General features: G+C 41.2%; 1 protein-coding gene across 1 annotated transcript in view; it reads left to right on the top strand.

Annotated features, from left to right (window-relative positions):
- Positions 1 to 20,629, top strand: part of KDM4B (lysine (K)-specific demethylase 4B) — a 76,910-nt gene that overhangs the window by 35,657 nt on the left and 20,624 nt on the right. Inside the window, exons 8-11 of the mRNA XM_009710167.1 lie at positions 8,413 to 8,609; positions 9,119 to 9,151; positions 13,163 to 13,338; positions 18,941 to 19,449. Of these exons, the coding sequence (XP_009708469.1) occupies positions 8,413 to 8,609; positions 9,119 to 9,151; positions 13,163 to 13,338; positions 18,941 to 19,449 (915 nt within the window). The remainder of the gene's footprint in view (positions 1 to 8,412; positions 8,610 to 9,118; positions 9,152 to 13,162; positions 13,339 to 18,940; positions 19,450 to 20,629) is intronic.

Below are 20,629 nucleotides of genomic sequence, written 5' to 3'. Positions count from 1 at the left end.
TATTTTATCTCCTATTTAGTCCAGGGACAGTGCTGGAATTATCTATCTCAGTATAAAATGGGGTCAAGTTGCCCTTCCTTCCCAAATCCTGCGCAGTATTCCCACACAGACCTTCGCTCCCGTGCAGTTCAGTCCCACTCTGCTGCTGAGTCATTTCCCGGGGGAGAAGGGGAGGAGAAGTAAGGCTCTTCTGTTTGCATTTTACTGATCTATAAAGGCATCTTCAAGAGAGGTGCCTTTGGGATCTCAGACTATGGTCTTTTTACATAGCTTATTGCTTCTGAACCCTCTCCTTACATATTTTTTTGTGTGCATGTATAATACTGGAATAACATCTCAACTTTACTTTTGGAGTATTTGTGATTTAAAGTTGTCTAGCATATAATTTTCCTTGTAAAATTGAAGTTTGCTTCTTACTATTCAGATGACAGTAGGTTTTCTCTTAAAACATGTCCTTATTTTCCAAGAAAATAAAATTCTGGAGTGTTTTGCTGAAATTGTTTGGTAATATCATAAAATTGGTCTCTGAAATAAGGGAAATCATAATTGTATTTTTCCATTACTTTGTATGTATGCCTTAACTGACTCTAATTAGAACTTTTAAGCTTAGAATACATCAAAAAAATCTATTATGGAATAGCATTTCCATAGTTTATTTTTGTCTGACAGATTCGAAATTGCTCTTGTACAAAATCTTCCACCTTTTTTTCTTTTATTATTTGTAAGCATCCCTAATACCTTACTCTCGACAAATTCTGTGCAATTAAGAGGAATTTTTACAGTGGTTTTCATGCTAAGGTGGAAAGGAGACAATTATTTTTCTGAAACTGGCTTGGAGCTTCATTTTATCAGCTATCTTCTGAGATCCTCTTCTGAAGTACTGACTGGGAGGTTGCTTGTCATCATTTTTGTTAATGAAGGTAGAACACTTCACTTCTGTCAGCAGAAAAAATACACCCTGGAGGTTTCCAGGATTTCAGTCCTCAGGGTGCCCGACTGCCACTGGACCAGACGACTGACGTCTGTGTGGATGGATGGGTGCTAAGCAGGTATCTGTCCTGTCCCTTCTGGATGTCGTGCCCTTGAGAAGGGACATCTGAGAGACTCATTTTAAATCCAGAATGTAATTATAAACTATTCAGGACTCGATTCACAGTAAATGGGACATTTCTGCCATGGGGCAGGCGGCTGAAGGCAGTGATGACTTCAGCAGCTTCCCTCCCTCTCTGCTCAGTGTTTGGCATAACCCTTAGAGCACTGAACTGGGAAGGATCTAGTTGTCTTTTTTTTTTTTTTTTTTTTTTTTAAAACAGAGTAGGCCTATTTGTGCTACTCAGCCTAATTAACTTTAGCTTAATTACTGCAGGGTGTAAAGCATACTGTTCTTGACTGTTGGAATGCTGCTTAGCAGTGACTTTGCCAGCCCAGGGTGAGTCTCCAAGAGCCTGCGATGGAAACTGCTGGATCTCTGGGATGGAGAAGTGCCCTGAACCCATGGAGTCCTGATGTTGCTGGGTTGATACAGTCTCCCATTCTCTCTCTGCCTCGCTAACCCTGTGATTTATGGCATGGAAGTTGTGGTGTGCTTTGCGACCACAGTAAATAGCAATGTGAAGAATGTGCTCCCTGCAGCTTAGTCGTTCAGTTTCTCTGTCACACAGGAGTCCCCGATAAAGTGTACCGGCCCCAATCATTCATGTGTCAGAGTGGAGGCTTAAGGGTCATCTGGCTTTGGGGGTGCTAGTATGGCAAGGCCATCAAGGATCCCTTTTAAAAGCTGCCTTAGCGTTGTGCTTTCCTGTGCAGCTGGTGCTGCTCCATTGGAATTGCTTCAGGGGTGACACGTGGGGGCATAGATATGAAGAAGGAAGAGCAGTCCTACGTTCCACCTGAGAATAAATGACTGGATAGTGCATTCTGTTCAAGAATTGCAGAAATGGTGATGTTAGAAGTCTGAAAGGCAGTGTAAAAGTGTAAAGGGCTGTGAATTGACGTTACACTTTCTCATCAGGTACCTTTCCTTTTTGATGTCCTCCACAGAAATTCCTTCAGTGTACTTGAAAGGCAACGTTTTTTTACCCTTCTGCCTCTTCGCTTTGTGCATAAAGAACACTTTAAAAATAAAGCCCACTTTTTATTGCAGTGCAGTGAGAGTAGATGGCTTATGAACAACCTCTTTTAATTTTCTTTAACTCCATTTTGCTTCATTATTTGTCTTTCCTGATAGCCGTGCTTCTAATTTTCTTCCAGCTGGGTTCCCTAGTGGCAGTTTTGCAGTTTCAGGGTTTTCATGGGGTGGCTCTTTATCTCAGACATCAGGATTTGGATCTTACTTCTGCTCTGTACTTACCAGACTCTCTGTCTGCTTCGAAAATATGTGCAGGTGGGTCTGGATTATTACAGGAGAGGGACAGAAAGGCTTCACGTGGTGTGCGGGTTTCAGAGGGGTGTTGATCGCTCTTTCCTTTAGGATTGATATACAACCTCTTGCCTTCTTTATTTATACATCAAACCTCCCTTGGTTCTAAGTTGTAGCTTTTGGAGTTGCAAAAAATGTATTTTCAGCTTTGTATCCTTTTGAAAAATGTTACTGAAGAATACTTGTTACGACCAGGGGTAAGAATTTGATACCGTGCTAGAAGCAAATCTTGGGTTGTCACTTTAGATACCAACACTTCATATTCCACCAAACATAATTATTCATGTTTGTACAAACTGCCTATAGATCTTGGTTGTCGTACTTGAGATACAAAATAGTGGATTTTACTACTTCATCTGTTGGTTTACAAGCGTGTAATACAGCACAGCATTCAGCTTTCTTTTTAAGAGAAATGACTAAAAAGCAGATGATCAAACAGGAGGATAAAAGGATAACTTTAGTCACTTAGCAGGAATTGTCTAGTGTGTCTGTCACTTCAGAGCCGTGGATCTTTGCCAAGCCACGGCAGTTCATGCTCACTGCTTGCTTAATGCATGAGCACGGGGTGCTGACCTGCTGAAACGACGCGCTTTCTGCGAGCCGGAGTGGTCGGCGGTAGGCTTCCTTCACCAACTGCAAGTCTTATGATGCCGAAGAAATAATACTTTGAGATAACCCCATTATAAACTACATCATAACCGCTGGATAAAAGTCTTGTTTTGTTTATCCCTTGTACTGGAATGAGTCTGTCAAAACAGAAAGGAACTGGTACTTTGTTGAATCCCCTTCTTGTAGTGCTGCTGAGAGCACTGAGTTTCCTTCTGTGTCCTTTCAGCCTTACCTGAGAGACATAACTCGGGACCCCATGGAGGTGATCCTCCCCCCTGCCCCTCTGCTGTGGTTGTGTTTGTCTTGCAGGAATGAGGATTGCGTATATTTGAGATAGATTCAGGAGTAGTCGGCATCCTTATCGGTGTAGTCTACAGAATAGTAAAAGATAAAAAAGAATTCTGGCAGAGGTTACAAAATAACTTTGCCGAAAGCAAGCCAAAAAAAAAAAAAAAAAGAGAGAAAAAAGAAATCTCCATGTAGTGTATCAGCAGAAGCCTGATACCAGTTGGGATGGGTTATTACTTTATTTGCCTAAACTGCAGAATGTCATATAGCATTTTATATTATATCTTAAACCAGAACCCTCTTGTTACGAGTGGAGCGGAGCAGGGTAAATCTGACTCCCCAGCTAACACCACTTGCCACTTACCCAGCTCTTCCATCCAGAAAAATCCACGTGGAACGTTACGGAAGCAAGTTAAGGAAGCCCGCAAGGAGAAAGCGTGCCCTGCAGCCAGGGACCAGGGGGAGTCCTTGGAAATCTCTGCCTAATTGTTTTGTTTATGAAACTCTGTAGAGGATTTCCAGTGGATTTCCTAATGAACTGGTTTGTTGTTGAGACTTGGGGCAATGCTGGTAATTACACTAGAAACAGGGGGTCAAGACTCATCTTCTTTCCCACAAGCTTTCAACTACCAGCCATTAAACACACAAACTATGCATTTTAGGTTTTTCTCTTTCTTCTCAAAGTTTAACTCCTCATTTACTTGCAGAATACCTACCACTCATCATTCAGGCACATATTTGCAATTTGTGTGCCTTCATCACTTTTGAAACCTTGGCTGTCTGTGGGAGCGTTGCTGTACAGGGGCTGGGTGGAAATGGAGCTTTGGGCTGAGTGGGAGGACAAGTAAACTGGAGCCCAAATTAGATTATTCTGTCGTACTGGATGAGTATCAACTAGATCTCAAGTAACGCATCTGTAATACTATTACAAATTGGATAGCTGTTTAAGAGTATTATACTGGGAGAACTTTGTGTTTCTCCCAAAAGCTGAAACTCTATACCTTGTCCTGGAAATTTATGGAGAGAAGCTTAGGAGTGTTGTCTGCGTAAGCAGTATGTTTTCCTATAATACACAGCAAGAATTTCTTGGCTACCTTTGAAATGTAACCATCTTTCTTGCCCAGTATCTTGCTTTTAGGCTGCATTGATATGAAAAAGCAGATACAAAAGCTTTAAGCGAAGATTTTCGTCCGGCATTAAGTGGTGGTGTAATAGCTGGAAAAACTTTGGGCATGTTGGGTTTTCTTATATTTAAATTTCCATTAAGGCAAAGTGGGAGGCTAGCTGAGTCTTAAACAACTGTGCAGCGGGCCCTGATTTCATCTAAATGTGAGGAGTTTTTCCATGAGAACCAGAGGTGCCACTTTAAATACATAATTTTGGTGACTGTAAGGAGAAGGGTTATTTTACGTCAACTTTTTATATGTTATGGAACAGATGGGGTTCAGTTTAGTGTTAATAGCTGGGGAGGGAGGGAAATATCCTTACAAAAATGATGCTGAAGGTTGAGGTTGAATGAGGCTGCATTTTCCTGTATATCATTTGATTTTATTACTTCAAGGAGACAGTCTTTTTATTTGACTGTTATTTTATAGAGACTTATTAGTGTTTTTATTTTTAAAAGATACTGCAAATAAAATAACGGTTACACATACAGTAGCCACAAATTTCCTACTATCAGTCTTTGAGTTATAATTGATGAGACAGGGTTCCTGGTGTGGTCAGATATTTTACCACAGTCTCCAACTTCGTGTAATGGATAATAAAATCGTAAGTAGAGGAAGAATGTCGGTTTTCTGTGTTTGAAAAGTGCTTCACTGTGCGTTTCCTTACAGTATTTTTGCATGTGCTTAGATAGCAAGTTGTCTTTGCATGTTCTTACACTGTTTGGTTAACAAAGACATCAGCTTATGAAAAAGGAGAGATAAGGCTAGGAAAAACCTTCGGAAGATGGAACAAATAAAGTTCCTGCAGATTTGGTGACTGTGGAAGCTCCTCTTGTTGCTGTTTCGGGTCTCGAATCCCCTGTAATCGAAGGCAAAGAGCTAACCCTAAGACTGTTTTGATTTTTGGTTTGGTTTTTCCCACCCCCAATTTCAGGACTTGCAGTTGGTCCTTGGAAATCCCGGTTATGAATATTCTGTTGTTTATTCTGTTGTTTGATCTGTCACTCTGACAGCCTGGCTGTTCCCGAGCAGTTTGGTGTGATGGTCTGGCTACCAAATGGGGAATGACAGAGGAGAGACGGGAAGACGTTTGATTAGATCTCAGAGTTCCTTAAATTTCTCATCTGTCGTCCTGACATGACAGGCGTATCCTTCATGTTGCTGTTTAGTCATGGTCTGTGCTTTGGGTGACCGTATCGCTCCTAAATCCCGGTCTGCTGGTCTGTGGGAGTTCTGTGAATACCTGAACTGGGGCTTTGTGGTTTGGTTTTGACTCACAAAGGAAACGAGGTTTCCTCTGTCTCCTTAGTGGTGGTGTTTAAGTGTAGACATGTTAATTTTATTTTTTGTGTTTCTATAAAGTTTAGTAATAATGGAATAGGAAAGTGTTAGAATTTGAGAGGGGGAAATGGAATATGGAAGGATAAGTTCTGCAGAAATTGGGGTAGGGAGAGGCAGAGGTGGGGGCTGTAGGCATAATATCTCTTAGGAAATACGTGTGTTTATGACCACAATTAAATACTTTGAAAGAAATGTAACGCTGTGTATATGGAAGGGGAGGCAATACGTGGAAATGGGTATCATTGACAGGGAAGCATGAGCTTGCTGTTTTTGTCCTGCTGTAATGGAATAGAGCAGGTAATTAATTGCAAAGGAAATTTCTTGCCCTTCTCTGCCCCCATTCTCCTCCTCTGATCTCCCCCATTCTCCTCCCTCTCCCACCCCTCACACACACATGCACATTCCCTTTTGCAGTTGTATTGGAAGCATCTGCTGTATTAAGCGGGATCTCGCTGCTGGGTCTGAGGGAAGGGCATGGAAAAATATCCTGGCTGCTATGGGAACGTGAATGTGACACAACTGCAGCAGCTGAGGAAATATAACTGTATGGTCTGGAAGAAATCCCAAAGGAAAGAGGCTTTGTAAATTATTCATGCTTGCTAGTGTGAAAGCAATAAAATTAAATTAAAATTGAAATATAAACATACATCATGTTAGATTTGTGTAAAGAAAGGAACTTGGCTACTGCTGGCTTCTGGTGTTGCGGTACGCTGGAGATCGCAGCCCACAGTGTCATTTCTCCAAATAGCAGTCTGAATAGCATCCAGACAGCTCAGTCTGTGGTTTCTCAGTAATCTGTGTATACTTTACATTTTTGTGAGACTCTTAAGCTGGCAGTGGTTGGGGACGGTACTGGAGACCTTTAGACCCATCTGACTTGGGATTTGCTCCGATTTTGTGTGCTGTGGGGTGTTCTTCTTTGTAGAAGTGCACAGGTGCTTTTAAAATTTCTTAAGGAAAAGGGATGGAAAATCTGCTCAATACAAATCCCTTAAGCCAGTATTGATGGAGGTGCTGGTGAGAAGCTTCTGCCTGGCCAGGAATTTGAAGCATGGATACCATCTGTGTTCCTGCCCTTCTTTGGCCAAATTACATTTCCAGTCTTTCTGTCCCGCGCTATTTTTCATTAAATGAATTGAGTTTTCCTGAAATTGCCTGTTCATAAATAGTCCTTCCCACTCATCACACTCGGGTTATTTGTGCTCTCCCAGTCAGAGCAGCAGAAGGTAGCCAGCGGTCTTTGCAAAATGAGAAACCGGAGCTGGGAGGGAAGTGGGGTAGCCGAGAACTGTACAGAAAAGACTCTCTTCTCACTCTTTTAGTGGCTTCTTAACTACAGCCATCAATCTTTTAATAATGGTAGTGAAAAGTGAAAAAAGAACGAGGAGAAGAAAGTTGAATTTCATGCATTTCTGCTAAGGGAAAGGATAGAATAGTTTTGAAAAGGTGCGGAGGAAGGGTGAAAAAGAAGTCCTGCAAAGTGACTATAATTAACCTCATCCTCAACTTGAAGTTGAAAAGCAATTTAGTTCAAGTGCATACCAAGCAAGGCTTTGCGCCTTAGAGCAGAACTAAAAGGGGGCTCCGCTTTTCACGCACAACAGCAAAGCCGTCGTTGCGGCCCCCGTGAGGCAGGCGGGTATTGGTGTCTTGCGGTGTTATTTCAATCCTGTACCTTCTTTTGAGTTAAAAGTTTATAAAGACTAGATGCTCGTTCAGTCTGGTATCTGTGTCCTGGGTGAGAATCCCCTTGCTAGACGTGGTCTGTTAATTCTGTGCTTCATCAGAGCAAATGGATAAAAAAATAAAAACACCTGGAAGTAGTTTTTGTGTAGGCTTGTACAATGGCAAGGGTGTAATTCCAGAGGTTAATTTTAATGAGTGTACGCTAATTGAAATGAATAATGCACGTTTTCTTTGGCTTAGGCATATGTGATTCAGATTCAGAATGTAGTCCTTGTCGTAGCCTTTTTTATTTCTCTACAGTTTTGTGAGGGGTTTAGGTGTGATGTCATAATGTATAATTATGAAGTTTAACTGCCTTGTTCACTAGGTTAGTCTTTTGTTCCTGTAAGGCTTTTTTTCAGTTATGAAGTGATATTAATAATCTCTTTTCAGCCTGAGAAACTCCGCAAGAGACTGGCTAATGGAGGGAACGTAGATTTGAGATCAGACTCCGACCTGGTCTACATCGGCCAAAGTTATTACTATCTAATGACTGTAAGGCAGTAGATGAATAAGTATACTGGATATCAGGCAGCACAAAGTTTTAGCTTGGTTGGTGGGCTTAGAGGGAGAAGAAAACTCTTGGGAACAAAGTCTTCAGCTACCTTCAGAGAGTGTGGCAGCTTGTGCTGTCTCTGGTTTTGCCAAGGGCAGGTAGAGTCGATGCTTTCCGTTAAGCTGAGATACCCATGTATACATCAGTGCGATTCCTAGCACTGACCCGCTGTAGTAATGCACCGTAGGCCTTACGGACAGAACGGGTAGAGTATTAGTTTGCCTCTGGAGAAAGGCAAACTCAGCTGATGAGAAAAGAAAACATGCCCCTGATCTGACGTGCTGTTGGTGTCTGGCTATCTCTTGCAGTGTACTTGCCGCAAAGACATGGTGAAGATTTCCATGGATGTCTTTGTGAGGATTCTGCAACCGGAACGTTACGATTTATGGAAACAAGGAAAAGACATTGCTGTCCTGGACCATATGAAACCCACAGCTCTGACTAGCCCAGAACTAGATGCCTGGAATGAGACAAAGGTGGAGCTGAAGGCTAAATTGCTTCGCAGGTAAAGAAAATTTAAAAAAAAAAAAGTTATGTCTGAGCACTGTGTTTGATTTTAATTGCTAAGATTTTAAACGCTATAATTCTTAGTTTGGGATAGGTTTTTTGTTTGGCTGTGTGTTTTGTTGTGTGTTTTGGTTTTTTTTTTTTTTTTTTACAATTCCTGTTGTAATTTTTCTTGGGTAATGTGCTCCCTCGTTGTTCTGTTTGCTTTAAATGTTATAGAAGCACATGTCTTCTGAAAGTAGGACGCTGTGTGCCCCCTCACATCTCATCTCTTATCCTGGAAGACAAAAAATCTATAGTAAACATTTATAGCTTGACTTACCAGAAAGCAGGAGGAAAAAAAAACAACCACCCATCAATTGCAAAAGGGATTTTATGCATGCCTTTCTGTGCTTCCTTTGATCTCTGTATTAATTTTCTACAAGTTTGTGGTTTTTGTGTGTTACAGCATGCTTGAATTGAAGATTTGGCATGCTAACCTTTTACTGTTGGAATCTTGCTTTATAGGATAGGAGATGAGGAAGAGGACAACAAACACCGGTATGTGATTTCCCTCATCGGCTTAAATGACTTCATTCTTTTTCCTGTCAAGTTTCTTAAAATAGTAACTCTGAAAGTATTTTCCTTCTTCAGTTAGTTTTTTCATGTCTGCTTCCTTGAAAGGGCACAGAAAATCTTTGGGCATCGAAGTTTCTCATACTTCATCTTGGTTTCGTGTAGTTTTCTGAGATCTTCTCTTGCGTCATTAGAGAACCTCAGCTATCTCATGCCTGTTCTGGTTTTCCATTCTTGAGGGTGCAGTTAATCTACTGACTTAGTAGTCATGTGTCGTGATTAACTGGTTGTGGATAAAGCTAACTGGTCACCAAAGCAGATAATAAAATGCTGCTGCTGTCTCAGAAAGTGGAACTAAAACTAGAGTGTTTGAGACATGAGCTTCCAATGAGAGAACCTTCTTTCCTCATCAAGCTTGCTTGAAGAACGAGACTCTACATTCTAGGCACTTGAATCATCACAGGGCTTTAACGTACTCAGATGTAAAGCGTGTGCCCTTCCATATGCTCCCTTACCCTTCTTTTTTGCTCTGCCTGTTACCCAGAGTGCTTGCGGTGTAGCACACAAGGTTACTTCTTTCTGCTCTCATCTAGTATTTGTTGAATTTCTGGTGTGAGTGTTGGCAGTCTCTGGAAGTTATACCGCTTTATCCAGATGTAATATTCTGCTTGTAGTTTCAGTTCCAATACTATTTCTTTGAAATCCAGGAAAAAAGCTTTAAATAGACTTTAGGTTTCTGGGGCCATCTTTGATAGGGACTTTGAGTAACAGTTTAAAACTATTGACCTAATAATTTGATGAAAGCTGATTTATTTAGGCATTCTAGCAAAGAAAAAGATAACATACTAGTAAGAGAATCTGTCTTTCTCTAGCACTGGTGTTTTATTGTCTTCCAGGAGTTTTCAGTCACCCGGTGTTGCTTTGGACTGGTGGTCCTATGTCTTGCCTTTTCTACGTGAAATGATTTGTCCATTATTTTACAAATGCTGAAATGGGAAAATGTGTTCCCTACTAAATCTGTGCTCCAAAAGACGGAATAAGTAACTGACCTCTGCAATGTTGTTCCACTCCAGAGATTATATTCCTAAAAGGTCTTCTGCTATTCTTTCTATAGTGAGCTTCAGGAAAAGCAGTTTAGTCTCAGAGTCAGAAGTTGCAATTTATGCTCTATGGGCAATGACTGTCTGAACTCCAGTGGGTCCCTGGATCTTTTTCTTCCACATCTGGAAACTGGGAATCTCTTCACTGCCTATGGCTATTAAGGGTTACTTATATATAGATAATGTTTGCACAGTGTAAGGTACCATATGAACACCAAGGATTATTTTCCCTCTTTGAGCCTATTGCTTAGCAGAGAAGCTTTTTTCTTAACCTGAGCCTATTGCAAAAGATCTGAGTACTTTTTTTTTTTTGCTTATCTATTCATTGTTTCCTAGATTATTTCAGTATTATCCTGAAGCAGTTTTGAAGCTGTTGAATACTGCTTAGCAGTAGTCTCTCTCCTATGCTTATGTCTTGGAAAGACAATTTAACTTGAAGACTGACTTTTCTCAGCAGGATGGACTTTACTGGAAGAATGGGATTCACCTCTGCCCAAACCTCTTCACAGTTGTATCTGCTTAAATTAAGTCACTTTGTGGTCTGTTCTTCAAAGAGTACAAATGCTGCTTTTTTGCCAGCTCACTTGGAAGCCGTAGCTTTTAAACTCTGCAGAGAGATATGTTATTTCTTCTCTAAGGTCATTCATGCTTAGTTACCTTGAAAAACTCAACTTTGTTTATGGCTTCAGTGAGAGACTGTTTTAGTTTAGTCCACAAAAAGCCCATTTCTGCTAGGCAAATTATGTCAGATACAGCCCATCTTCACTTCTGGAAATGTACAGCCTTCAGCTTGTAGTTCTGGATGCACAGTTTCTTTAGATGATGTGCTTTCTGCCTCTCTTCATTTTCCCACAACATCAGAGTGAGAAGAGAACTGCAAAAAGATCTGGTTTTATCTACTGTGAGTATAAAGATTTGTGATTTGATTCTTGCCTGGCATTTGTACACCACGGGAGTAAAACACACAGCTTTACTAAAAATAGCTTGTAACGCTTGATTCTACTCCGATGCTTTCTTCACCGACTATGGAGTTCCACCTGCAATGGAAAAGTCTTACAGGTTTATCTTCTCCTCCCACCTTGCTTTTCCCCCGCAGAGAAGGTGATGTGTACTTAGAATATGGGTGAAGGATCAACTTTTCATTTCAGGGTTCAGCTGTGTGTTCCTGCTAATGAATGTCTTGCAGGTGCGAAGTTCACATCTATACTTGGAGGGCTACCATATGGTTAGAGTCTAGCAATTATAAATGGCTGTGCATATGGATCAACTTTCTTTTCTATTAATCATTCATCTCAGGTTGAATTTTTGTCTTTCTTCTTTGTTGATTACCTGATTAAGGGCTCTTAACTTCATTGTACTCCAAATCTAATTAGCGGCTGAGTTTCTGGGCTCTGAGGATGGGAAGCTGAATTTCAACTTTTCTAGAGTTTTGGGCCGGTGAATGCAGTGTGATTGCATTTTATGGTGTGTTACATGACGGTAGCTGCCAGGCCATATGGAAGATGCTGCTTTCAAAAAAAAAAGGTGTCTACATGCTAAAAATGTTGTAAAAATTACAGGTCTCTGCAATTTTGAAAAAGAGAGCTTGTTAGACTTAAACCCAACATTCAAGGAGCTATTTGATAGATGCTGTAAAAAAAATGGCACTGGGTCTGGCTGGGACGGAGTTAATTTTCTTCATAGCAGCCCACAGGGTTGTGTTTGGGATTTGTGGCTACAACAATGCCGATAAACGGTGCTTTATTTTTTTTCCCACTCAGCCCCCTGCCCAGTGAGTAGGCTGGGGTGGGCAGGAGATTGGGAGGGGACACAGCTGGGACCGCTGACCCAAAGTGGCCAAAGGGATATTCTATACCATAAAATGTTATGCTGAGCAATAAAAACTGGGGTAGAGAAAGAAGAAAGGGGGGTGACTTCCAAGGTGGCCATTGTTTGGAGACTGGCTGGGCATTGGTCTGCCTGTGGGAGATGGTGAGGGGATTTCCTGTGCTTATTTCTTTCTCGTTTTATTCTTTCCTCTTTCCTTCACCTATCAAACGGTCTTTGTCTTGACCTACAAGTTTTCTGGCTCTTGTTCTTCCTGCTCTCTCTCCCTGTCCCACTTGAGCAGTGGGGAGTGAGTGTCTGTGTGAGTGCTTGGCTCCTGGTACGGTTCCTAACCAAAAGACATTGTCCTGACTTCCGAATTCGCGTTTGTCGTTGCATTGTGGCTACTGTAATCTCTTTGTCTTAGTGACACTGACTCTTTAGAAAGACCAGCATTGCTTTTGGCTTGTTGCTATTAGTTTGGTCATATTAATATGCACTTTTTTTAGTTAGACTTCTCCATAGGCCTTGGGCCTTGTGAATTATACTACTGAAAAATCATAGACTGCCTATTGATTATGCTATAAGCATTCATTACGCTGTGTTTTTAGAAACTGGCAGTGCTGGATAATGTTTCAGAGCTGGAAGATGATGCTTTGCAGACTTCCAGCAGTTTGCCAAAGGGAAGCATGTACAGAATGGAAAGAAATGATGGAATGGAGGCAGAGGATGAAAGAAGGATTTATAACAAATTTTCATCTATATTTTGAAATATAAGCAAAATAGATTTAAAGTACAATTAAAATCGTTTTAACTGCAGCTCGTGAGCTTACATTAGTAATGGTGGGAAAAAGCTCTTCAAGAAACCCGGACAATTAATGGCTGCTGTGAATGGATTTTAAATGTTCTGTTATGCAAGGTTCATCTGTTTCCTTTCAGATATCTGTTTTGCCCTGTAGCTATTGTTAGCTACCTTGTGTTTTCTCTCCTAAGAAGATCCTTTTATTTTGTGTTCAGCTTTTTAAGTCAGTGATCGTATTATATATTGAAGGCTGTTCTTTTATGTCACATCACACTTCTGTACTTCTAGGTCTCACCGAAAAAGAAGTCAACCCAGAAGACATAAAACGGAGGATCAGAAGTCTCTTGGGGATGTCATGGCTATTGAAACTGCCTTGGAAGATGCGAAAGTGAAAGAGGAACTGAAAAGGGGGCCAGATCTAGAGGAAGAGGAGAGAAGCAAAGTGATGGAGGGAGAAGGTGAGGGCCCTGCTCACTGGTGGCAGATCACTTCAGTGAAGAACTGGGGCAAGCTATCTCTCTAAAACACAGTTATAAATAACTTGTCTGCTATTGTTTATTTCTGTTGAACTATCAGTGGAGTCTTTCCCAGTATTAAATCTATGCTCACTGAAATACACCATCATTTACAGCAGCAATTGATTTTTCCCTCTCTTTAAGGATTCAGGCCAAATAGCTTTCTTGTCAGGGCTTGAAAATTCTGCCCAAGCTATTACAGGTTTGTAAAAATATATATTAGGAGAGGAATATTTTTAAATATTTCATAGAGAAACAAGTAAATATATTTTATGTCCTACTCTGAAGAGGAATGGCTTGTGCACTCCCTTGTGCAATTAATCTTTCCCCTTTCCCTCCCTCCCTCCCTCCCTCCCCATTTCTTACAGGGACTGGGAATAAAGTCAGCCTTAGGTTCTGTGGGAACCACAGCTGCTGCATGAGTCCAAGTTGCAGGTTGGGGTTTCTTCAAGACTAGCTGTAGGAGGGAAGCTTTTCAGCTTTCTTTGCATGGCTGAAGTTAATACCAGTCCATGACAACTCCCAGTCCTTTCTTCTGCGTATGGTTAGTCCAAAGGCCTGACCTCAGCCAGCTTGCTGAGGGCTCTTTTTTTGATACCTTTTTTTTTTTCTTGGCCGTGTATTAAAGGTTGCAATTCTTGCTGGGAGTAGGCTCGGGTTTTTTCCCCCTAATATGTGTGGTTAAGTAGTTGATGTATCTATGATGCACTGTCTCTTTGAGGCACTCTTGAACATTTCATGAACACTAGTGAATTCATTTTCATATATTGTATATTTCCGTTATTTGTTTAGCATTTGGGGAAAACTGATGCTGCAAACTGTTTAGGGAACCTTGACAATGATCTTAAAGGAGATCTGTGGAAGCTCTGGGAAGAGAATTGAGGTCTTTGTTCAGTTCCAGAGTCTCTTAGCTAGACAGTATATTTTCTTTTTTCACGGGAATAAGGAATTTGAAAATCATGCTTGTGTAGAGCAGGAGTAGCACAGTGCAGATAGTTAACTTCCATTGCCGTAAGCTTGAAAGTGTCAGCAGCACGGGAAATTGTATGCTCTTAGCTCTTGTACAAGTTTAACAGTTGATGCTTGTAATAAATGGCCTTAAATGCTGATATCCCTTCGGAGACAGGAGATAAGTGACAAGGACAGATCTGAGATCATTAGGATGGCAGAGGAACAATAAAGATGCTGTTCTAGCTGAATAGGTTCCAAGCCATACACTTAGACTACATGTTAAGAGCTCTTTTAACTGTTAGCACAGGAGGGAAAAACTTATTTTCAGCACCATTGCAGAAAGTGTCACTAGAACTAGACCATTTGCTTTGCAGTTTCTGAGGGGTCTAGTGCTCAGTGTGACTGGTAGCAAACATGCAAGTTTCTTAATGCAATATAGCAATTAAATACCAATGAGTTCTCTAGTTTTCTACATCCTACTGTCTGCATTACCTTTCACAAGTGTCTTACAGTTTCGTCTTGAAAAAGAAAATAGCATCTGTTTGGATGGCGCGGCTCACAGCAATTTAGCTTCCCTTCGCCTTCGCTTCCTTTTTCTATTCCTCTGGTTTTAATTTGGCTTGATTTTCTGCTTACACCAGAAAAGATGACCTTGAGAAGGAGGAAGAGTGAGATTTCAAAGTAATCATTGGTAGTTTCAAAATACGACTTATGCTTCGTGTTGGTTATTTAGACTAGCTGAATATTAATAACTTGAGGTTTTCAGGATTTCTGACCCAGATACCTTAAGGTGTTTTCTTTTGGTTTTTGTGACTCAGCTTTATATTCATAATTTATTATGTTGCTATAAATGTATTTAGAATTTTTAGCAGGTTGTCTTGGGACTTGAAATTAAAAGGAGACTCTTTAAACTTTGCTCTTCTCTGGGTGTGCGAAGCAGCATAAATACATCCTCTGAGTCAGCGGGCATTATCTGCGATGCTGTGCCTGTTAAGACTCCCGCAGGCTTGGGCTACTAACCCTATATCTTACAGGATTCTTCTTTTTTGTAATGTGAGAAAAAGCAATGAGATACCTAACTGCAAAATAGTTCTGTGTTTTTCCACCGCATTTCATTAAATGGCATTCCCACACATCCTTGAGTGTTACAATTGTAAACTAAGTACATAATTACATGAAGTAATACTGTGATCAAGATGCTGGTAAACCAGAACTGAAAACTTTTCTGCTGCTATCTGTATGTAATAGCAAACTGGTGCATAACTGATTTTTAGATGTCCATTTGCTACGTGAGGGTTTTACTGCAGGCAAGATCTCAAGAATTGGCCAGCTGTCAAGTAGGGGCTGGTCTCTTGCTGGTTTTTCTCCAGTGTTGCTTAAACTGGCAACATGAAGTCATTAAGAGATGAGAGTGTGTAACGGGGTGGAAGGATTATCATGAAACAATGTCATAGCACAAGAGTCTGTCCTGGAGACTTTCTGGACTTTTCTAGCATCATGTAGAAAAACTAGAGCTTTTTCAGAAATCTGCTAGCAGTCACTGTGGCCATCTACATATTTGTAGCACATGCTGTATGAAGCTCTGATAACAACTGAGCAGACAGAACCCCTAGAAGCAAGTAAAAGGTGTTTTCCTACCGCTTTTGCTTTCTGCTCTTGTATCAGTCACGTTTGCATATTCTGTTGGCATAGGTGATGTACAGGATATAAACACCGGGTGTGTAGGGATCGCTCTAGGGTAATATTCTCTTCCTAGAAGTAAGGAATGCTGTTGAAAGTGAAAATGTGAACTCGGTGTTTAGGAGGGACTTCAGGATGGTAGAATAGTCTTTGTGATTATTTTAGCTACACCAGTCTCCCATGTGGATTGAAGAAAAACCCTTGAGTGCAGCTATTACACGAACACAGACATCATCTTGAAGGACGCAGGGCTGTATTAGAGGGATGTACTGCCAAAACTCTTCTACTTTCTCCCGTGTTCAGTTTCATCTTATCTTTGTGCCTGTGCTTCTGCTAGGTTAATAAGCCTAATTTACAGTTTCTTTTTGAGCTGTTGACAGTACAAATTATTTAATTAAAGTTGTGGCTAAATTACTGGTGCTGAAGTCCATTTCTAATTGTCTTTGCCCATTACCAGGAGGTATTACTCTAGCGGATGAAGTCCATACTCTTGTAGCAACTTTTTAATCTCGCTGCCCAAAGCTACAGTATACGGTCCGATGCAAGTGGTTTGATTTCCCCACCAACACCCCTTCCCCTCGAAGGTATTTGTATACCTGCAGCTTTAGTGAACTCTGTGTAGTATTTCAGATTGTCTGTAGACAAGCAAGTCTTCTCAACATGGAAAAACATTGTCATACTACTGTTTTCTGTGGGTACTAGCTCTGCTACCTGTGCCTTTGTTAACCTGCCGTATTGATTTGTGCATAAAGATCCCTTCCCTTTCTAGAAGTGTTCATGATAGCCAGATAGGGACTTTGAATTTTACCTCACTTTTTCCGGGCTTCTAATTTTATACATTCACTTGCAAACTAGTTTGCTCATCTTAATGCAAAAACTTTTAAACAAAGTTCTACATGCCAGCTGCTGTCAAATTACCCATTTAGAAGTCAATAAAGCTGGTGAATGGCATTTATTTTGTTGTTGGGTAGAGAATTCTCTGAGCGTATAGAGAGTAAATATGATCTGGTTTTGTGCAACTGGGGAAAAATCCAATTTGCCTTTCATTCAATATGTTTGTTCCTCTAAGGAAATTTGATATTCCTTTCTCCGTGATAGAACAAACGAGTTTATCTGAGGGACTGCCTACACAAGTACAACAATAACTATTTGGTCTAGACTTGTTCCCATTTTTATGAAGTGGTGTAAATAAAGTCATCAGACCAGAATTCTGGGGAATGTCAAGGTTGAGGTATCCCCTAGAAGATTTCAGCAGGGATTTTAGCACTTTGACTTATTGTGGGATTATTTGCCTTCTCTTTTCAAACCCTTCCTCCTGCAGATATCTTGTTATTGTGTGATGGTTTATCTGATTTGCTGTTTACTGGGTTTGGCTGGTCAGCTTTGGTCTAGTCCTTAATGGAGGAGTCTGAGTAGGCTGGGATTGGTGGAGCATCGTTTTTATGGGGAATGGTCTTTCTCTGCCTTTTGTTGTCACCAGCCCTTCTCCCCTTCCTGTTAATGGGAAAATGACCTTTTGCAGCAGTCATTGCATCTGCAGGTGAAAAACAATCTCTTATGAAATAAACTGAGCACTGGCATCTGCCTGTGGAGCATCTATTATTTACTTTCCTTTGAGTGAACTGATAACTTCATTCATGAAGTGAGGGAAGAGTTGGGCAAAGGGAGCATACATCATTTTAGATGGAATAAGGCAAGATGTGAAGGCATCTCCTGTCATAACCTCGAGACACTCGCTCAGTGGGCAGTAGGAATTTTAATTACTGCTGTAAAATCAGAGTGTGTGGATCCTTTAACGGAGTTATATTGGGAAGATAGGTGGGGAAGACTTTGATGGGTCATTACTGCCTCTGGTAAAAACATTGAGACGTCCATCTGTTCAAGAAGTGTTTTTGTTGTCGCAGCCATGTAAGAGACCTGCGATGCTATGCGGGTGAGGTGAATGACAGTAAGCTAGGAGAGGCAAGGACAAATGGAAGGAGTGTTAGGAGAGGGTACCAGTGCTGGCATGGTGTCTGTAATAGGCTTAGTTCAATGCTCTACTTGATTTATGCTTTAAAGGCATCTTTTTAAAAGACCTTACAGTAGAAATCTTTCAGTAATGATGATTCAGGTATCTTTGTTCAATTCGTCATTTCCTAGGGCTGTTGAATGCATTGACACACGGTAATACTCCGATAAGAGCTATGCTTGCAGATAGAGGGGGCAGTAAGGGGGTGATCCAGAGGTTAGGGCAAACTAGGGATATAGAACGGTGGTCTCCAAACTTTTTTGATTGTGTCCCCTTATAAGCAAAAAAATTTTGAGCACACTTCCTGATATATGTATATTTATTTATAAAATCTATACATGTATTACTGTGTTAATATATTACATTCATTATAAAACATACACAAAAATAGAGATTTAAAAAAGGATGAGATAAAGATAAAATAAACACTATTTTAAAGATATGTTTTATGTCATTTATTAATGGTGCAAAAATATTTTCTTCCTGCACCCCAGGGGATGGCTTTGTGCACCCCACTTTGGAGACTGCTCATACAGAAAACTTCAAATACAGAGTCAGGGCTAATGTAATATGTTACATCTTCTTTGGCACACTGTCCAGTTTCTTAGGGGTTTAAATGTTTTCCCTCCAGGCAACATTCATTCTGGCAGCCTTTCTGCTCCAGTCAAGAATGAAATAGTCCATAGAAATGACACAAGTCTTTTCTTTCTAAAGTGGGCTTCTCTAAGTCGGTGCTGAAGTACAGCTGAATATGTCTACAGCTTTCAGTCCGCCTGTTTGAAAGGGCGAATAATACCATAATGTAATATGTTAGCCCAGCATTGGAGCTTTTTGATGAAAGGAGAAAAATATTAAATACCCAGAAACCTTGGCATATGAAGCTAAATGTTGCCTATTATCTTGAAACAGGTGACACCAAAGCAAAGACCCGTCCTCCGAAAATAAAAGGTGAGAGGAAGAAGAAGCACCTTTTCCATCAACACCAGCACCATCTGCAAGCACCTCAGCCTCCTTTGCAGCAGCGGCAGCCACCACCACCTGCACCACAGCAGCAGCTGGCAGAGGACGAGGCGCCGGCGGCACGGCCACCGGTACCCCCGGCAGTACCCACATCGTCCACAGCAGCAAAGAGCTTGTCTCCAGCTCCCCTGAACATTATCCAGCCCTCGGAGGCACCCATTCAGGAAGATGACTTTAAACCTCGGCCAATCATTCCCATGCTTTATGTGGTTCCACGGACCAAAAAGGTGGTGTTTGACAAGGAGCGCATGTCCTGCCAGCAGGCGTTTGAGCAGTTTGCCACTCAAAAGAGTCCTAGTTGGCGGGAGCAGACGGTCCCTATGGAAATCCCTGTGAAGGAGGAGGAGAATGCAGAAGCAGAAAATACAGAGGTTGCTACAGCAGTCAGTGATTTACAGGTATGCATGACCAAGGAGGTGACTGTAAGATTTGCTAGTTCTAAGCAACAAGTTGAGGACCAGACTTGGAATGAGAGGAGTCCTTGACTGTGCCTGAGCCTCCAGTGGAATAGTGCCATGTGGGTGAACCCATAGAGGGCTTTTACAGGAAGGGACTGGCTATTCTGTCACAGTACAGTCCATCATTGCATTGATGCTAGCTGATTAATCAAACTTGTTATTGTCTTCAAAAGATAAAATAGAGACTCTCTTTCTTGCTACTAATAGTACAGATAATACTGAAGTGATCATCTCAAACAGTCGGCAGGAAGACCCAGCACAAGCAGGTGGCTGCTGCAGAACAGCTATTTCAAGAGTGGTAAAACCAAACAATCCCCAGGGCAGCTTTGATCACACCAACGTTTTAATAATTCTTCTCCCTTGTTTCTGACTTCTCCAGCTGATGTGCTTTATGCTTCCAAGCATTGGTGTGCTAGGTGGTGTTGCCTAGGGATCTTTTCCATCATGAGATTTAGCATTGGAAAAGTTGGCAGAAAACTTGTTCATGGACAATGCAGTTCATGACATGTAATCTGTCTCGGGCATCTCTTTTCTTTGGGGAGTTCTTTCCTGAGGACAGTTTCCAAAAGAGGAATAGGCATTAGCAGCAAGTCAGAGCAGTATCATGGAGCTCTCTTTTCCTGCATGGTGATGCTGAAAGAGCCAAGGGAATGGCAAAGCACTATTAGAAATTGTGGGGATAGGAGGTAATGTGCATTGCCATACCAGCATGGCACAATTAGCATACCTTTCACGTGAACGTTTCTAAGACGTAGTGGCTGCAGATTAGAAAGGAAAAAACCGCTATGCTTTGCTGGGTTGCCGTAAGTACCTTCATCTCTGCTTGCTCCTGTGTAACGTGGAATGTACTTGGATTTCATCCTTAATACTGTACCACTGCTGCTTGTCTTCGTGTTTGGGAACCAAAGCACGTGGTACTGGTGATTTCTAGTGCAAGGTAACTCACCTGTAAAGCAGTCAGAGCCTTGCACCAAAGAGAACTGTGAGCCCCTGCGATTAGGATGCAGGCAGTATTTACAATATTGGCTGGTACACAGGGCAGTGGGTACAGTACAGTATAAATATGCTTGTCATAAAACGCACTGTAATGTTCTAGTAAAATGTTTCTGGTCCTATATGC

The sequence above is a fragment of the Cariama cristata genome, unplaced genomic scaffold (assembly GCF_000690535.1).
Source record: "Cariama cristata isolate BGI_N322 unplaced genomic scaffold, ASM69053v1 scaffold3271, whole genome shotgun sequence".
NCBI classification, from domain to species: Eukaryota; Metazoa; Chordata; class Aves; order Cariamiformes; family Cariamidae; genus Cariama; species Cariama cristata.
This window is presented reverse-complemented; position numbering and strand designations above follow the sequence as displayed.